Source organism: Phacochoerus africanus, chromosome 1 (assembly GCF_016906955.1).
Source record: "Phacochoerus africanus isolate WHEZ1 chromosome 1, ROS_Pafr_v1, whole genome shotgun sequence".
Lineage (NCBI taxonomy): Eukaryota > Metazoa > Chordata > Mammalia > Artiodactyla > Suidae > Phacochoerus > Phacochoerus africanus.
The window spans coordinates 115,126,007-115,140,933 of record NC_062544.1 but is presented as its reverse complement, the minus strand read 5'-3'; the positions used below and the strand labels follow the sequence as shown (position 1 = coordinate 115,140,933).

The 14,927-nt window shown below is 42.9% G+C and overlaps 2 protein-coding genes across 3 annotated transcripts; one reads left to right on the top strand and one right to left on the bottom strand.

Annotated features, from left to right (window-relative positions):
• Positions 1 to 1,875: 1,875 nt before the first annotated feature.
• Positions 1,876 to 3,628, bottom strand: SPCS1 (signal peptidase complex subunit 1). Its single transcript, XM_047776571.1, has 4 exons — positions 3,424 to 3,628; positions 3,025 to 3,084; positions 2,846 to 2,932; positions 1,876 to 2,361 (listed from the first exon to the last, which is right to left on the bottom strand). Exons 1-4 carry the CDS (start codon positions 3,457 to 3,459, stop codon positions 2,236 to 2,238), a joined length of 309 nt encoding a protein of 102 aa, XP_047632527.1. The 5' UTR covers positions 3,460 to 3,628; the 3' UTR covers positions 1,876 to 2,235.
• Positions 3,629 to 4,021: 393 nt separating this feature from the next.
• Positions 4,022 to 14,882, top strand: GLT8D1 (glycosyltransferase 8 domain containing 1). Of its 2 annotated transcripts, none has more exons than XM_047776546.1 (10): positions 4,022 to 4,152; positions 8,698 to 8,748; positions 8,833 to 8,931; positions 11,307 to 11,520; positions 12,808 to 12,925; positions 13,154 to 13,238; positions 13,403 to 13,515; positions 13,842 to 14,008; positions 14,103 to 14,215; positions 14,377 to 14,882. In XM_047776546.1, the coding sequence occupies exons 2-10, from the start codon at positions 8,733 to 8,735 to the stop codon at positions 14,565 to 14,567; spliced, it is 1,116 nt and encodes a 371-aa protein (XP_047632502.1). In that variant the 5' UTR covers positions 4,022 to 4,152; positions 8,698 to 8,732; the 3' UTR covers positions 14,568 to 14,882. The 2 variants fall into 2 exon arrangements, with proteins under 2 accessions (XP_047632502.1, XP_047632493.1); XM_047776537.1 differs by lacking the exon at positions 4,022 to 4,152 and adding an exon at positions 4,166 to 6,606.
• The last annotated feature ends 45 nt before the right edge of the window (positions 14,883 to 14,927 follow it).

Sequence of the window (14,927 nt, the reverse complement as noted above, 5' to 3'; positions counted from 1 at the left end):
TTCGAGTTTTAATTAAACTTAGACACATGAGACTTGTAGCACCATATTGGGCAGTACAACTGAGTGCCTGAAATGTGTCATGTACTCTTCTAAGTACTGGGCAAATAGCAGTGAGCAAAACAAGGTTCCTGTTCCCATGGAACATATGTCCTAAGGGGGACAAGTAACAAATATATACTGATGTGGTAAATGCCATGAATGTGGACATAGAATGATGGGGCATACACATACTTTATTTTGATAGCATAGTAGGAAATGCTTCTTTATAGTGACATATGCATAGAGACCTGAATGAAAGGAGAGAACAAGTCATGTATATCTGAGGGAATATGTTCCTGGTACACATGGAACAAGCACACCAGACTTTATGTCAGTTGTCCGTCCACTTTATCTATCAGAATCTGAAAAGTAGTGTTGGTCTCCTATAAGACTGCAGCTTTGCCAAATTCCTGTATATGTCTTTGCTTCATATACTTCACCACATCTTATTCAATGTATGATTCATAAGAGACATTTTAGCTATCAAATGTTCCTTTTTGCCCCATTTAATGCTGACATTAAGTATCTGACTTTTTCACTATTAGTCTTCCTTTCTGCTTGCATCTGCCTAATATAGCCTTGCTCCTGTTTTCAACCTTTGGGTGTCTTTTTTTGTTTTGTTTTGCTTTTTAGGGCCACATCCACAGCATATGGAAGTTCCCAGGCTAGGAGTTTAATTCGAGCAGCTGCAGGCCTACACCAAAGCCTCAGTAATGCCAGATCTGAGCTGCATCTGTGACCCACACCACAGCTCACGCCAACGCCAGATCCTTACTTAACACACTGAGCAAGGCCAGGGATCCAACCTGCATCTTCATGGATTCTAGCTGGGTTTGTAACCTGCCGAGCCACAACAGGAACTCACTTTGGGTATTATTTTGAGAACATGAGGTAACTTGATTCTTAACCCTATTGGGAGCTCTTAACTTTTTTTTTTTTTGTCTTTTTGCCTTTTCTAGGGCCGCACCCGTGGCATACGGAGGTTCCCAGGCTAGGGGTCTAATAGGAGCTGTAGCCGTTGCCGTACGCCAGAGCCACAGCAACTGGGGATCTGAGCTGCATCTGTGACCTACACCACAGCTCATGGCAACACCGGCTCCTTAACCCACTGAGCAAGGCCAGGGATCGAACCTGCAACCTCATGGTTTTTAGTCGGATTCGTTAACCACTGAGCCATGACGGGAACTCCAGGAGCTCTTCACTTTTTAATCACATTTATTACACTTGTTGATATGCTTGGTCTTATTTCTACCTCTTTATTTTTCTTCCATTTTGTTTTTCTTCTTCCCTTTCTTTAAAATCCTTTCCTGACTTTTGCTGTACTAAAAGTATTTGCTCTTTTTTTTTTTTTTCCAAACTCCTAGTTTGGAAATCATATATTCTAATATTGAGAAACAGAGTATTACCTGTAATAACCCTTCCACTCAAGACCTTTAGAACATTTTTCTCTTTAGCCCTCCAGAAAATTTTAAAGGAATTCACAGCTTTAAAGGCTCTCATTTTGCCTTTTTTTATTTTTATTTTGGCCGCACTCATGGCATTCCCAGGCCAGGGACTGAACTCATACCACAGCAGCAACCCATGCTGCTGCAGGGACAATGCTGGACAATACTTAATCCACTGTGCCACAAGGGAATTCCTTCTTTACCACAAATTTAATTACTAAATTTTTTTCACAGATGCTTCCTGTTGTGAAGAAAGATGTATAGTAGGTACTTGTAGGTTCAGAAAATAGAAATGGTTCTTAACACTTTCACAACCACAAACTTCTAACTTTGGCTTTTAGTAGTAGTCATGCTTGCAGAACAATGAACAAAAGACTCTTTAGACAATGACTGTACTCTTGAGTTTTAATTGAAAACATTAAAACAGCCTGACTACTCATAATGAATTACAAAACTTTGATAGTTAAATTGAACTATCATTTATGAGGCTTTTATTCTTCATTATTTTGTAGACCTGAAAGAAACTCTGCATACTTCTGTTTTCTGTTCTCCATTCAGAGAAGACTGTGAAGAGGTCTCAAATATTTATAAATCAAAACCTACTGAGAAGTGAAATATAGAGAACAAAACCTATACATAACTGAGCACAGGTGTTATTTTTAGCTCATGTTTTGGTTAAGAAAACAAGGTAGCTCATCTCACACAAAACAAAAGCAAGTGCAGTAGTAAAGCTGAATCATGAAATCCAGAATCAGTTATTTTTAGCATGCCTCTTAATTTTTCTTTCCCCTGGCTTCTTGTCTTCTGTGCCTGAGTCTTGAACAGGTAACCACTTGAGGGGGTGCCGGCGATAAATGGGCCACGGAGGAAGTGTCAGCTGGGCCAGAACAGAGGAAAATGCATCAATTATGGCCATTAAAAATTTAAAAGAACATGACGTATAATGCCAGGTTCCCAAACGACTCCTCTGCTTGAGGTAAAAACAATAAAACTGACATTCCTCTGAAAACTGTGCCACCATCCAGACAAGATACTCCAAGTGAGAACAAGCTTCACTGTTTACACACGGTTTTAAGAGCTAAAAGAGGAGGGAGCACTGTGAAGACCATAAAGTCTTAAGATCTAGCTTTGACTTTATAAGATTACTGCTTGGCGCACCTGCCAAAAGAAATGAATGAGCTGTATTCCTTATGGAGCTTAACCTCATGTGATACTACTTGGCACTTACTTTTCCAATAATAGCAAGGGAAGGATGAGGGAAAAGTTGGTGTTGGTCCTCACTACTAGGTCCGGCCAAAACAACCCAATTCAGAAAAAACCTGAGTTGCCACTAACATCCAAATATCCACAAATTTCCTTACCAAGCACGAAAAGGCAAATCCCGCCATAACTATATAGACAGTCCACCCGAACTGTTCAGCCACGTACCCGTAGATAAATCCAACTATCTAGAGACAAACAAAGTATATTAAATACGGTCAAGCTGGGGTGGGGGGTGGGGGAAGACGGGGAGAGAAGATTATGCAAAACCAATACTTACTGCAGAAAAAAGAATAATTCCCTGAAACATCTGTTCAGCTAGCTTCTGGCCCTTGTAATCCTAAAGGTGAAGGAGAGTAAAGCAGGAAATGGTTCCGCAACCTAGGAGGTACAATTCTTGCTCTGGCCTCACAGCTTTGGCACAGAGCAATCCCAACATCAGGGCCTCCCCAAAGAACCTGAGCAAGTAAAGACGTTCTGGGTTTCCCGAGGGTAACGAAGCATCCTCGCAGGGAAAGAACGAAGGGGACCCAGGAGGTACAATTCGGGGAAGAGAGTAGCCATCCAGGATACAAACTACACTGCACGGGATGGGTCGGTCTCGGACAAGGGTAGCGGAGCTGCCAGGCTCCCGAATGGCGTTCAGGGATCTTGGGGCCGAGGCGGGCAGCACCCTCACCATCTGCGTGGGCAGCGAGCTCAGATGCTCCAGCATGACTGGTTCAGGAGGCGGGCGACGAAGGGAGGGCGGCCGGGACTCAGGGACAGTAGGGACCTGGGTTAGTTTCGTACAGCTCAGCAGGCCTGCTGAACCGGAGGTTACGACGGCCACGGCGCCGGAAGCGGATGTCTCTTGCAGACTCGGACAGCCCAAGGCCCCGCCCCTGGTCTCTCTAAGCGACCCGCACTTTCGGAGCTGGCTGTAGGCCGGCCCTCTGTCTGCGAGGGCTGAAATGCTGACGGTAGCGGACGAGTCGAGGCATCGCGCGCCCGTGAGGGGTTCGCCGTCAGTGCTGTTCCGGGCCGGGAGCCGCGGCTCGGGTCCCGCGAACTATCATCGACAGTGCCCGCGCGACCCAACGGCGCCGGCGCGCGCCCTGTCTCCTTGGCGACGGGCTTTTCTCGGCAAGGACCCCGGCGGTGGGGCTGCCCGGTGGCGCCTGTTCGTCGAAACGCTTTTGCGGTCCGAGAGGCGGGCGCGCTGGGAACTCAGGGACTGCGTCGAGGCTGCGGATCTAGCCGGCGATTGGGCTCGATCTGGAGTGCAGGGGACGAGGGCGGCCCGGCGGCGGGCCAGGCCCCGGGACCTATGACGCGGGCGCTGAGCTGGCGGGGCGGGCCGGGTCGCGGGCGGCGGCTCCTCCTCCTCCTCCTCCTCCTTTTCCTCCTCCTCCTCCTCGGGCTACAGGTAAGGGCTACCGCGGGGAGCGACCAAGGGGAATGGCTTGCTGGAACGTTAGCCCAGGGTCTCGGGGCCTGGAGGGGGTAACCCCTGAAGCGTCACCCCGCAGAACACCTCTAAGCGTAAGGGAGCGTTGTTGACCCCCAGAATTTAGAGGGAACTACCCCAGAACCCATCATCCAGAGAAAGGGAAGCCCCTGGGAGAGGGGACTTGTCTTCGTCCGCTCTTTGCACCAGTATGGAGAGAGCTCCCACTCAGGGAGTCTCCAAGTTGGTCCGCCAGGCTGCTCGGCGGCTTCACCTTGCAGACTTAGGCTGGCGCTCCAGATAGAGGCCATCCAAGGGTTCTCACTGCTTCTCTTTTAAGGCTGGTGTTTATCTCAAAAGCTTAGGCCCGCCCCGGTTTCTCTGAGCAAGGTGGAATACCCACGTACCGGAAAGATAGCGTTCTGGGAAACCCCGGGCCCGTGAGTCCCAACTGGCTCGCTGGCCTCTGTGCTGTATTGTGCATCAGGGTTACAGATGGTGGGATTCTACTCACTCCAGGTCGGTCTCATTCATGCAGTCAAAAAACCTTGGCACCTTTTTTTTGTGCTAGGCAGTGGGCCAAGAATATGGCTATGACCAACACCAGGCCCTTACCTTCCTCAAGTCCAGGGTCTGTCAAGGGAGACAGTCACATACAGAAGCCAGATTTACTATGGGGTAGCGGAGCTCGGAGATGTGAGACCCCATTCAGCTTAGGTAGATTCAGCTGAATGTGGGGTTTGCAGGAGGCTCTCATGACTCCTGAAAGCCAAGTAGGAGCTAGCCAGATGAAGAGGCAGCAGAAAGTGGAAGCAGAGACTAAACAAACTTTCTCTTGTATGTAGAAGTAGACATGACCCTTTGTGTTAGCCTCTTTAAGTGCACTTCTCAGGGTGGCAGTTGCTGTAGAGACTTTACGGTATTTGAGCTGTAAAGATGTAATAGGAAAGGAGACTACCTGTCAGATTTGGTTTGAGAGAGTTCTCCATTGGAATTCATGTCTTTCCTTGTGTTTTGTTTTCATGATTATTATCAAAGATTGTATTCTGTTTCAGAGCTGAGAACCAGCCTTGTTCCTAGATTAACAACATCCAACATTAACATCATCCAACAAATAATCACATACCTACTACCATTGCCAGACACAGTAAGATACACCAGTAAATACTTTTCACCAGGGTCCCTGTTCTCATAGAGTTCACATTCTGGTTAGAGAAGGCAGAAATAAAGAAACAAATCAAACAAATGAGATAATTTCATAATTGAGGAGATGGAGTGGTGAGCTTTCTTGATGGCCTCTGAAGGGATGAGTAAGAGGACAGAAAAATGACCTTGGTCTTTTGTGACCTTGTCAAGGTCAGTTTGAATGGAGAAGTTGGGACCGAGCCTGGTTGGAAGAGGCTGAAGAGAGGACAAGAGGAAAGAAAGTGGGGCTAGAGATTTTATATCCTTTAAAGCTTTTGGAGTGAGAGGGAACAAAGAAATGGGTCTGTGGGTTCCACTGGGATATGGAAATGGTGTCTTTTTTAAAAAATTATTTTTATTTTTTAAATTAACTGGAAGATACCAGAGCCTGATAAGATGCTGCTGGGTGTGTGATCCAGCAGAGAAAGGAAGGGTTTGCTGATGCCGCACCAAGGAAGCAGCTACAGGATAGGTTGCAGAACATGAGTGGAATGGCCTTCCATGGGAGCATATAGCAATAGGAAGGAAAGCAGAAAAGATTATTGAAAATATAGGTACTAATGCAAGTCACTATGGAGTTAAAAAAAAACATTCTTTCCCCCTAAGGTTTTTTTACCCATCTTGCTGGGAATGCATGTCATATAGGTACATGTGTATGTGTGTAGTGTGTGTGTGTTGTGAGTGATTTGGGAATGTAAAGGTCCTATCATTTCTAAACAAAATACTAATTTTCATAATGAACAATTGAATATTACTGATCAAATTGTACACAGTTGTGTACTCTTGCAAAAATATAGCCACTATTGCACATCCCAGGGTGTACATGCATTTTCAAGAATTCTTTCTAACCAGATCAGTGAATTCCATGACCAGGAATTGCACCAGGAAAGGAAGTATGGATCAGACACTTCATAATTATTGGCATTTTGCATGGAGATAACTGTGGAAGAGTTTTAGGAGCAAGTGGTTTCTGCCATGCAGATTTATTTAAGTACATCAAATACCTGCTAGGATTGTGTTTTTCTTATATCTTGCTAACTGGAATAGCACAAATATAGGTGCCCCGTCCACATAGTACCTGCAGGTAATTGTTATTGGACATTGTTCAGCTAAACCACTGTCCCTTAAACCATTAACTAAATGAGATTTGTTCAAGTGAGATAGTTTTCTCCAGTCTCGGTGGAAGTTGGTTCCAAGCGGGCAGATTTTAGAACTGTCTGAAGAGCCCCAGTCTGTTGGCTTCTATAGGTAAGTCTCAGCCCTCAATGAGATAGAGGCACATAGCTCAAAGTATATGACAATGTGTATCTTTAGAGAGGAAGTTTGTTGGTATAATGTACTTTACATATACTATTCTAGAAAGAAAGAATGTGTGTGTGTGTGTATTTTAGATTGTTCTTTGAGAATCTGAATTACGTTCTCCCAAATTTGTAATCTGGCCTGTAAGTCCCAATTTTTTAAACAGCCCTTGAATATATTTCTCATTTCAAAGGCCTTGAGAAATCAAGTGCCTAATAGGTACACACTTTACTTTTACTTAAGATGAAATTAATTCAAACCAACTTCGATTTTAGAAATAGGCTGTATTTGAAAGTGCTTTGTAAAATTAATGGCCTTATGTTAGGTACTCCCAAGGGGGAAGATGAAGTAGTCAAAGTTTCAAATGTAGTATCACAATATCCTGGTTGAATAAAATCTGTTTTGTTTTGTTTTGTTTTTTGTCTTTTAAGGGCCACACCCACAGCATATGGAAATTCCCAGGCTAGGGGTGGAATTGGAGCTGTAGCCTCCAGCCTATACCACAGCCTATGCCACAGCAGGGCGGGATCTGAGCAGCATCTGCCACCTACACCACAGCTCACAGCAATGCCAGATCCTTAACCCACTGAGCGAGGCTGGGGATCAAACCTGCATCCTCATGGTTACCAGTCAGATTCATTTCTGCTGAGCCATGACAGGAACTCCTAAAATCTGTTTTTAATGAAACATTACCCAGAGATTGTTGTAGAAATCTAATTGTTTAATTTAACTCCACCTAAGGCCTTGAATTATTTTTGAAATTATTTGTTTTGAAAAAGTAGAGGCTTCAGGTGAGCTGGAGAGCACAAACCTCTGGCAGAGTGACAGTATTGGACAACACTCTTTCTTTCTTTCTTTCTTTCTTTTCTTTTCTTTTCTTTTCTTTTCTTTTCTTTTGGTCTTTTTAGGTCCACTCCCATGGCATATGGAGTGTTCTCAGGCTAGGGGTCAAATCAGAACTGTAGCCACTGGCCTATGCCACAGCCACATCAATGCCACCTCTGAGCTGTGTCTGTGACATACCACAGCTCATGGCAACACTGCATCCTTAACCCAGTGATCGAGGCCAGGGGTTGAACCTGTGTCCTCATGGATACTAGCCTGATCCATTTCCACTGAGCCATGATGGGAACTCCTGGACCCCACTTTCTTAAGAGATGGGTATTTCTGAGACTAGAGCTCTAAACTTTTGATCACAAGATTGGATTTTGTGAAATTTTGTTATTATGTTTTTCTGCTGTGAAGGATGAATTTTGGAATTGTTCTTTTTTTTTCTTTTTTTTAATTCCAATTTAAGGTGAATGGAATACAATTTGGAACAGGGATGTTTTGACCTAGGTTTACTTGATCACAGACAACTGAGTCCTGTCTGATTTAATTAGGAATTTTAAGTAGAAATTCATTTAAAAATGTTTCCATAGTGGTTAGACCACAGACATTCCTCTTGGTGGCAATTTCTTTTGCTTTTTATCTAGTGGTTTATGATAGACAAGGTTTTTTCTCCAAGTTATTGTAAGTATTTTTTTAATAAATTATTTGCAGTATAGGGAGTTCCCATTGTGGCACAGTGGAAACGAATCTGACTAGTATCCATGAGGATGGGAGTCCAATCCCAGGCCTCACTCATTGGGTCGGGGATTGGCATTGCCCTTAGCTGTGGTGTAGGTTGCAGGTGCGGCTCAGATTTGGCGTTGCTGTGGCTGTGGTGTAGGCTGGCAGCTATAGCTCCAATTTGACCCCTAGCCTGGGAACTTCCATATGCTGTGGGTACAACCCTAAAAAAAAAAACAAATTAATTGATTAAAATTTGCATTAAATTTTTTTATTGGATGTAGTTGACTTAGAAATTTGGGTTAGTTTCTTGAAAGTATTATATTATGATTGCCGTAAAAAATTCAGATCCCAGATTGGGTTCAAAACGAGTTTCTGGTAGAATATACCAAATGCTCCTCTTGTTTCTACCTGAGTAAAAATGTATAGGCATTTTGATGGCCATTTGAATGTACCTACTGACTTTAGGGGCTTGGTTTTGTTTTGTAGGGTTAACTAATATTTATACAAGACAGAAGAGAAAGATGTCATTCCGTAAAGGTATGTTCTTTCTACAGTTATGTTATGTTACACTGGGTCAAAAGGTGAAGAGATGTAATGCATGCTTTCTTCTCTGTGTTTCAGTAAACATCATCATCCTGGTCGTGGCAGTTGCTCTCTTCTTACTGGTTTTGCACCATAACTTCCTCAGCCTGAACAGTTTGCTGAGGAACGAGGTTTCAGGTATGGGAACTCTGACTGATGCCTTGGCATCTGTTGAGGACCTGGAGCTCCCTGTGTCCCACATCCTAAGTTATATCACTAGATTTAAGGGAAAGAAGGCTTTCTTCTTGGCCTTACAGAAGCTTCCAAAGATGTTGGGAAAGGCAGGTGGCATTGATGGTGCTCTTGCAGCCCTGCATCCTTGTCCCTGCTGGGAAGTTGATCTTTTCATGAACCCTTAGAGGAAGGAACCTCTGTGGGCTGCTGTCTGCAGATATTTCAGTAGGGCTGGGCTTCAGAAGCTGGAAAAGGTGAGTGTCTCTAGTGTTTGATGCCTGCTGTGTTCAGTAGAGCGTCCATCTGGTCCATCTGGTTACTTTCCTTCACCTGTTACTTTACTTTAATCATATTAATAGGACTCTAGTGGTAAAACGAAACCATAAAGTCTTGTCAACTGATTTAAAAAATCACTTTTGCATACTGTTGCATACTTCCACTGCCAGTCGGATGTTCATACTGCTCTGCCTTCATATTGAGAAATGTTTGAGGCTTCAGAGTGTTTGTCAAAAAACATTTCTGGATTATCACCCACCATACTTGACCAGAGCAAGAAAAGACTAATAGCTTTCCCTTTTACTAGGTGCTCTGACAGCATATTTTATGACAGTGCATATATGTGTGTGTGTGTATTTATAGACATACATATATATGTATGAAAGTAATGCATACTCTTGGTGGGAACATTTATAAAAAAGAAAATGGCATTCGGGAGTTCCTGTTGTGGCACAGCAGAAATGAATCCAACTAGGAACCGTGAGGTTTCGGGTTTGATCCCCGGCCTTGCTCAGTGGATTAAGGATCTGGTGTTGCCCTGAGCTGTGATGTAGGTTGCAGATGTGGCTCAGATCCTGCGTTGGTGTGGCTGTGGCTTAGGCTGGCAGCTGTAGCTCCGATTTGACCCCTAGCCTGGGAACCTCCATATGCCGCGGGTACGGCCCTAAAAAGACAGAAGACAAAACAAACAAAAAAAGAAAATGGCATTCAAACTCCATGAGAGCACTTGTGGCTGGTAAATGTTAAATAAATGATTTCATTGTTGAAAGATAACTATTAAAATTTTGCCTTAGTATCTTACCTTCTAGATTTTTTTCCTCTATGTATATTTTTTCCATACAGTTGAGATTATACTATATTTAAATGGCACATATGACATGTATTTTACATATCCTAAGCATGTCACTATGGTAATAGAAACTCTTAATACATAAATTTAATGCCACTTAGTTTACTAGTTACCACAGGGAAGTCTTTGGGTTCAATTGCTTTTAGACTTTTTTGATGGCAACCCCACAATAATGAATGTGTTACATACAGTATGTACGTATATTTGTTTATGTCTGTCTGCCTTTCGCAGTGGTAAAGATTTGACCATTTTATTCATGGCTGTAACCCCAGTGCTTAGATACTGACCGGCACTTAGTATGCACTCAGTGTTCAATGCATGATGAGTTAGTAAATGAATGAATGTATTATAAAAGTCAAAAAGGAAGATTTACAAAACAAAACTTGCAGTTGCTGTGTGAGGAGTGCTCTTATACTTTATTTTCTAAGTCAGCTACACTTCAGGAACTATTTTTTTACTCAAATTCTGATTGTGACCTACTAAACTGATTTCATGACTACTTATGGGACATGATTTATGGTTTGAAAAAAATGTTTTTTAATCTATTTCTAGGTTTTCACAATTGTAAATAAAATTGTGACTTCTAACCTCTCAGGTTTTGTCCTTAAAAGATGCAAGGGAAATTTCTGCAACTAAGGCCATGTACCTGTTTAAGGTTCTTGATACAAATTGCCAAAATACAATCTAAAAAGATTGGGTTTTTTTTTTTCCCTACCAGTAGTGTATCAGAATTCTATCAGCTTTTCTTATTTGTTTTAATGCTTTTCCAAAAGCCAGGTTACATATAGGAAAATACATAATTTCTGGGCTGTATGCTTCACATTGTCTTTTTTTTTTTTTTAGGGCTGCACCTGCAGCATATGGAAGTTGCCAGGCCTAGGAGTTGAATTGGAGCTACAGCTGCCAGCCTATACCATAGCCATAGCAACACCGGATCTGAGCCGCATCTGCAACCTATGCTGCAGTTTGCAGCAGTGCCAGATCCTTGACCTACTGAGGCCAGGGATTGAACCTACATCCTCATGAATACTAGTTGGGTCGTTCACCCACTGAGCCATAACAGGAACTCCTGTATGCTTCACATTGTAATGAGGGAGAGTGAGATGTAACTATCACAATCCTCACCTTACCTTTTTTCATGTCTTGGGCTCTGTATCAAAAGCTCTTGAGATTGTTTTGTATACACTACCTTCCTTGTGTGTGTTCTTTGCAGATTCAGGAATTGTGGGGCTTCAGCCCATAGACTTTATCCCAAATGCTCCCCAACATGCGGTAGACGGGAGACAAGAGGAGATTCCTGTGGTCATTGCTGCATCTGAAGATAGGCTCGGGGGGGCCATTGCAGCCATAAACAGCATTCAACACAACACTCGCTCCAATGTGATTTTCTACATTGTGACGCTCAACGGTACAGCAGACCATCTCCGGTGAGCTCTGCTTGCCTGATGATTCTGCTTCTAGAGGATGCTCTAGAGCAGGCCAGCTGTCAGTCCAGTAATATTTTTTCCAACATATTTGCAATTTTTCTATACAAGATTATACCACATATAAACTGCAATGTGATTTTTCATGTGATTGTACCATAAACATGTCCCTCATGGTAGCAGAGGAACTTGTGCCAAGATGTAAATTGTGTTACTGTGCACACTGTTAATTTGAGAGGATATGTTTTTGGTAATAAGACCTTCTCAGTGAAAGAAGCAGTGTGTTGATGTACATTCTCTTACAAGTCCCTTATCTCAAGGACATACTCTTGAGTGGTTCTGGTGTAGAGTGGGAAGGGACACCGGAGCAATGGTGAGGTAGTATGGTGAAGTGAGTACAGACACTGATCCAAATCCTGACCCAGAGTGACTGGGAAACATCACCTGACCTTTTGGAGCCCATTTACTCTTTTGTAAGTATGGGGAATAAACATCCAACTTAGAGGACTGTTGGGTTAAGTAAATGAGAAAAGATAACAAAAACACCTACCACTTAATGATCACTCAGTAAATGGTCCTTACTATTGTAATTGTTGTGATAATGGAAACCCATTCTGACAGTCTAAACTGTGGGGGGTTTTTTGGGGTTTTTTTTTTTGCCTATTTAGGGCTGCACCTGAGGGAGGCAGGTGGAGGTTCCCAGGCTAGGGGTCAAATTGGAGCTGTAGCCAATGGCCTACATCACAGCTATAGCAATGCCAGAACCAAGCAGCTTCTGCGACCTACACCACAGATCATGGCAATGCCAGAGCCTTAACCCACTGAGCAAGGCCAGGGATCGAACCTTCGTCCTCATGGATATACTAGTCCGATTCATTTCCTCTGAACCACAACGGGAACTCCTTAACTATGTTTTGAAGATGCTTTGAATTAAGATTTAGTCTGGGTGTTGCTGTGGCTGTGTTGTAGGCCAACAGCTGCAGCTCTGATTTGACCCCTAGCCTGGGAACTACCATGTGCCACAGGTGTGGCTCTAAAAAGCAAAAAGAAAAAAAGATAGTTTATTCCAAGAAATTTTTTGTCTCTACTTTGTTAATGGTGGCCAGAGTTCTAAAACACTTCTATCCTCGTGCTTTTCTGCATGGTTCATGTTGTTTGTGAAGGTTACTATGAATTATTTTTCCTTTTTTTTTTTTCCTTTTAGGGCTGCATCACTGGCAGGCAGAGATAAGATTGTGGTTTGGGACATGATTACTTAAAACTGAGTATTTGGTGTTTTATTTTCATCAGGTCCTGGCTCAGCAGCAGTACCCTGAAAAGCATCAGGTACAAAATTGTGAATTTTGACAGTAAACTTTTGGAAGGGAAAGTAAAGGAGGATCCTGACCAGGGGGAATCCATAAAACCAGTGAGTTCCATGCATCCTTGTTTGTACTTGGTAGTGTTAGGTAATGATTGGTGTACCTGTTAAATGTGGGTTGGGTGCATGTAGTTCCCTGGGGACCAAGCCTGCAAGTTGAGACCTTTGGCCGTCCTTTGCATGGATACTGAGAAAGCATTCTGGGAGATTCTGGTAAACCAAAGCTAAGCCTCTGACAAATCCTGTGCCAATGCCTCTTTCCTTTTCCTTTTCCAGTTAACTTTTGCAAGGTTCTACTTGCCAATTCTGGTTCCCAGTGCAAAGAAAGCCATATATATGGATGATGATGTAATTGTGCAAGGTACCAAAGAATGTCACCATTAGTGCCACTCTGTCCCATGTAGACTGTAGTGGTGGTTGTGTAATTTTTGGTATCCTATAAAAAGGTCATCCTGAGAAGAGGTGGGAGGAATAGGGAATCCTGGGACAACTACCAGTGTAAATCTTCAACCTTATCTACTTCAGGTGATATTCTTGCCCTGTACAATACACCACTGAAGCCAGGACACGCAGCTGCATTTTCAGAAGACTGCGATTCAGCCTCTACTAAAGTTGTCATCCGTGGAGCAGGGAACCAGGTAAATTACTTATTAGACCCTGGGAATAGACACTCCATACCCTATAATAAAGGTTAATGGGGGAGAGGCAGAAAAATTAAGGAACTCTTTTCTCAAGGCTGCTTTCCTATAGGTTGGTTCATAGATTTGACAACCTAATTCTCCTTGAACATCTGGCTTAAGGTTTATTGTGGGTTCATACTAACTTACAATTCCAAATGTCACTTCTGTTTGCTTTACATACAGCCCTTTGCTAATAATCAAAGCTAAGTCATAAGTAAGCAGAATGGTTATCAGAGTATTACTTGAAGCAGTAGACATACTATATATCCCATTTGTGTTTTTAGTACAATTACATTGGATATCTCGACTATAAAAAGGAAAGAATTCGTAAGCTTTCCATGAAAGCCAGCACCTGCTCATTTAATCCTGGAGTTTTTGTTGCAAACTTGACAGAATGGAAAAGACAGAATATAACTAACCAGCTGGAAAAATGGATGAAACTCAATGTAGAGTAAGTATATAACTGGCTTAGCTGTGAAAGCTCCTGTACTTCAACTCTGCTGGGTCTTGCCTAACAGCTTCTATTTGTTATCCATCCCACCAAGAGAGGGACTGTATAGCAGAACACTGGCTGGCAGCATCACAACACCACCACTCCTGATCGTATTTTATCAACAGCACTCCACCATTGACCCTATGTGGAATGTTCGCCACCTTGGTAAGTAGATAATTGACCAAAGGCCAAAGCTAATAAAGCATCTAAAGGACTGCCCTTGGGGATGGGATTTGTTGTTTCCATTAGGTTTCTTGCAGTTTTGATGTGGTACTGTCTTGAGTCTGACTAGCACAGTCACTTGGCCCTTTTTCTCTCAATGTAAGGTTCCAGTGCTGGAAAACGATACTCACCCCAGTTTGTAAAGGCTGCCAAGTTACTCCATTGGAATGGGCACTTTAAACCATGGGGAAGAACTGCGTCATATACTGATATCTGGGAAAAATGGTATATTCCAGACCCGACAGGCAAATTCAGCCTAATCCGAAGACATGTGGAGATCTCAAATATAAAGTAAGATGTAACTTGTGCGATTAAGCATTTCTCAGGAAATCCTGGCAGGCAGTACATGTGTGGCGTGATTTGCTAGGCTTCAATGCCTATCTGTAGGAACTCATGGAAAAAGGGACATTTCAGCTAGGTTAAAAAAAAAGACAAACTGCCCCATCTGCCTCGTCTGCCTTACCAAGAATCTGCTTACTGACAGTGCTGAATGATAGAGGTGAATGGACTTAGACACAGCCCGGTGTGGCTAGTTCAACACCGATGCTTGGTTTTGATTTTGTAACCTGTGGCTTAACATAAATAAAATAAAAACTACATTTCTCAATAAGTATCTGTTTTTTACTTCCAGGTAATTTCTACCTACTGTTTAAGA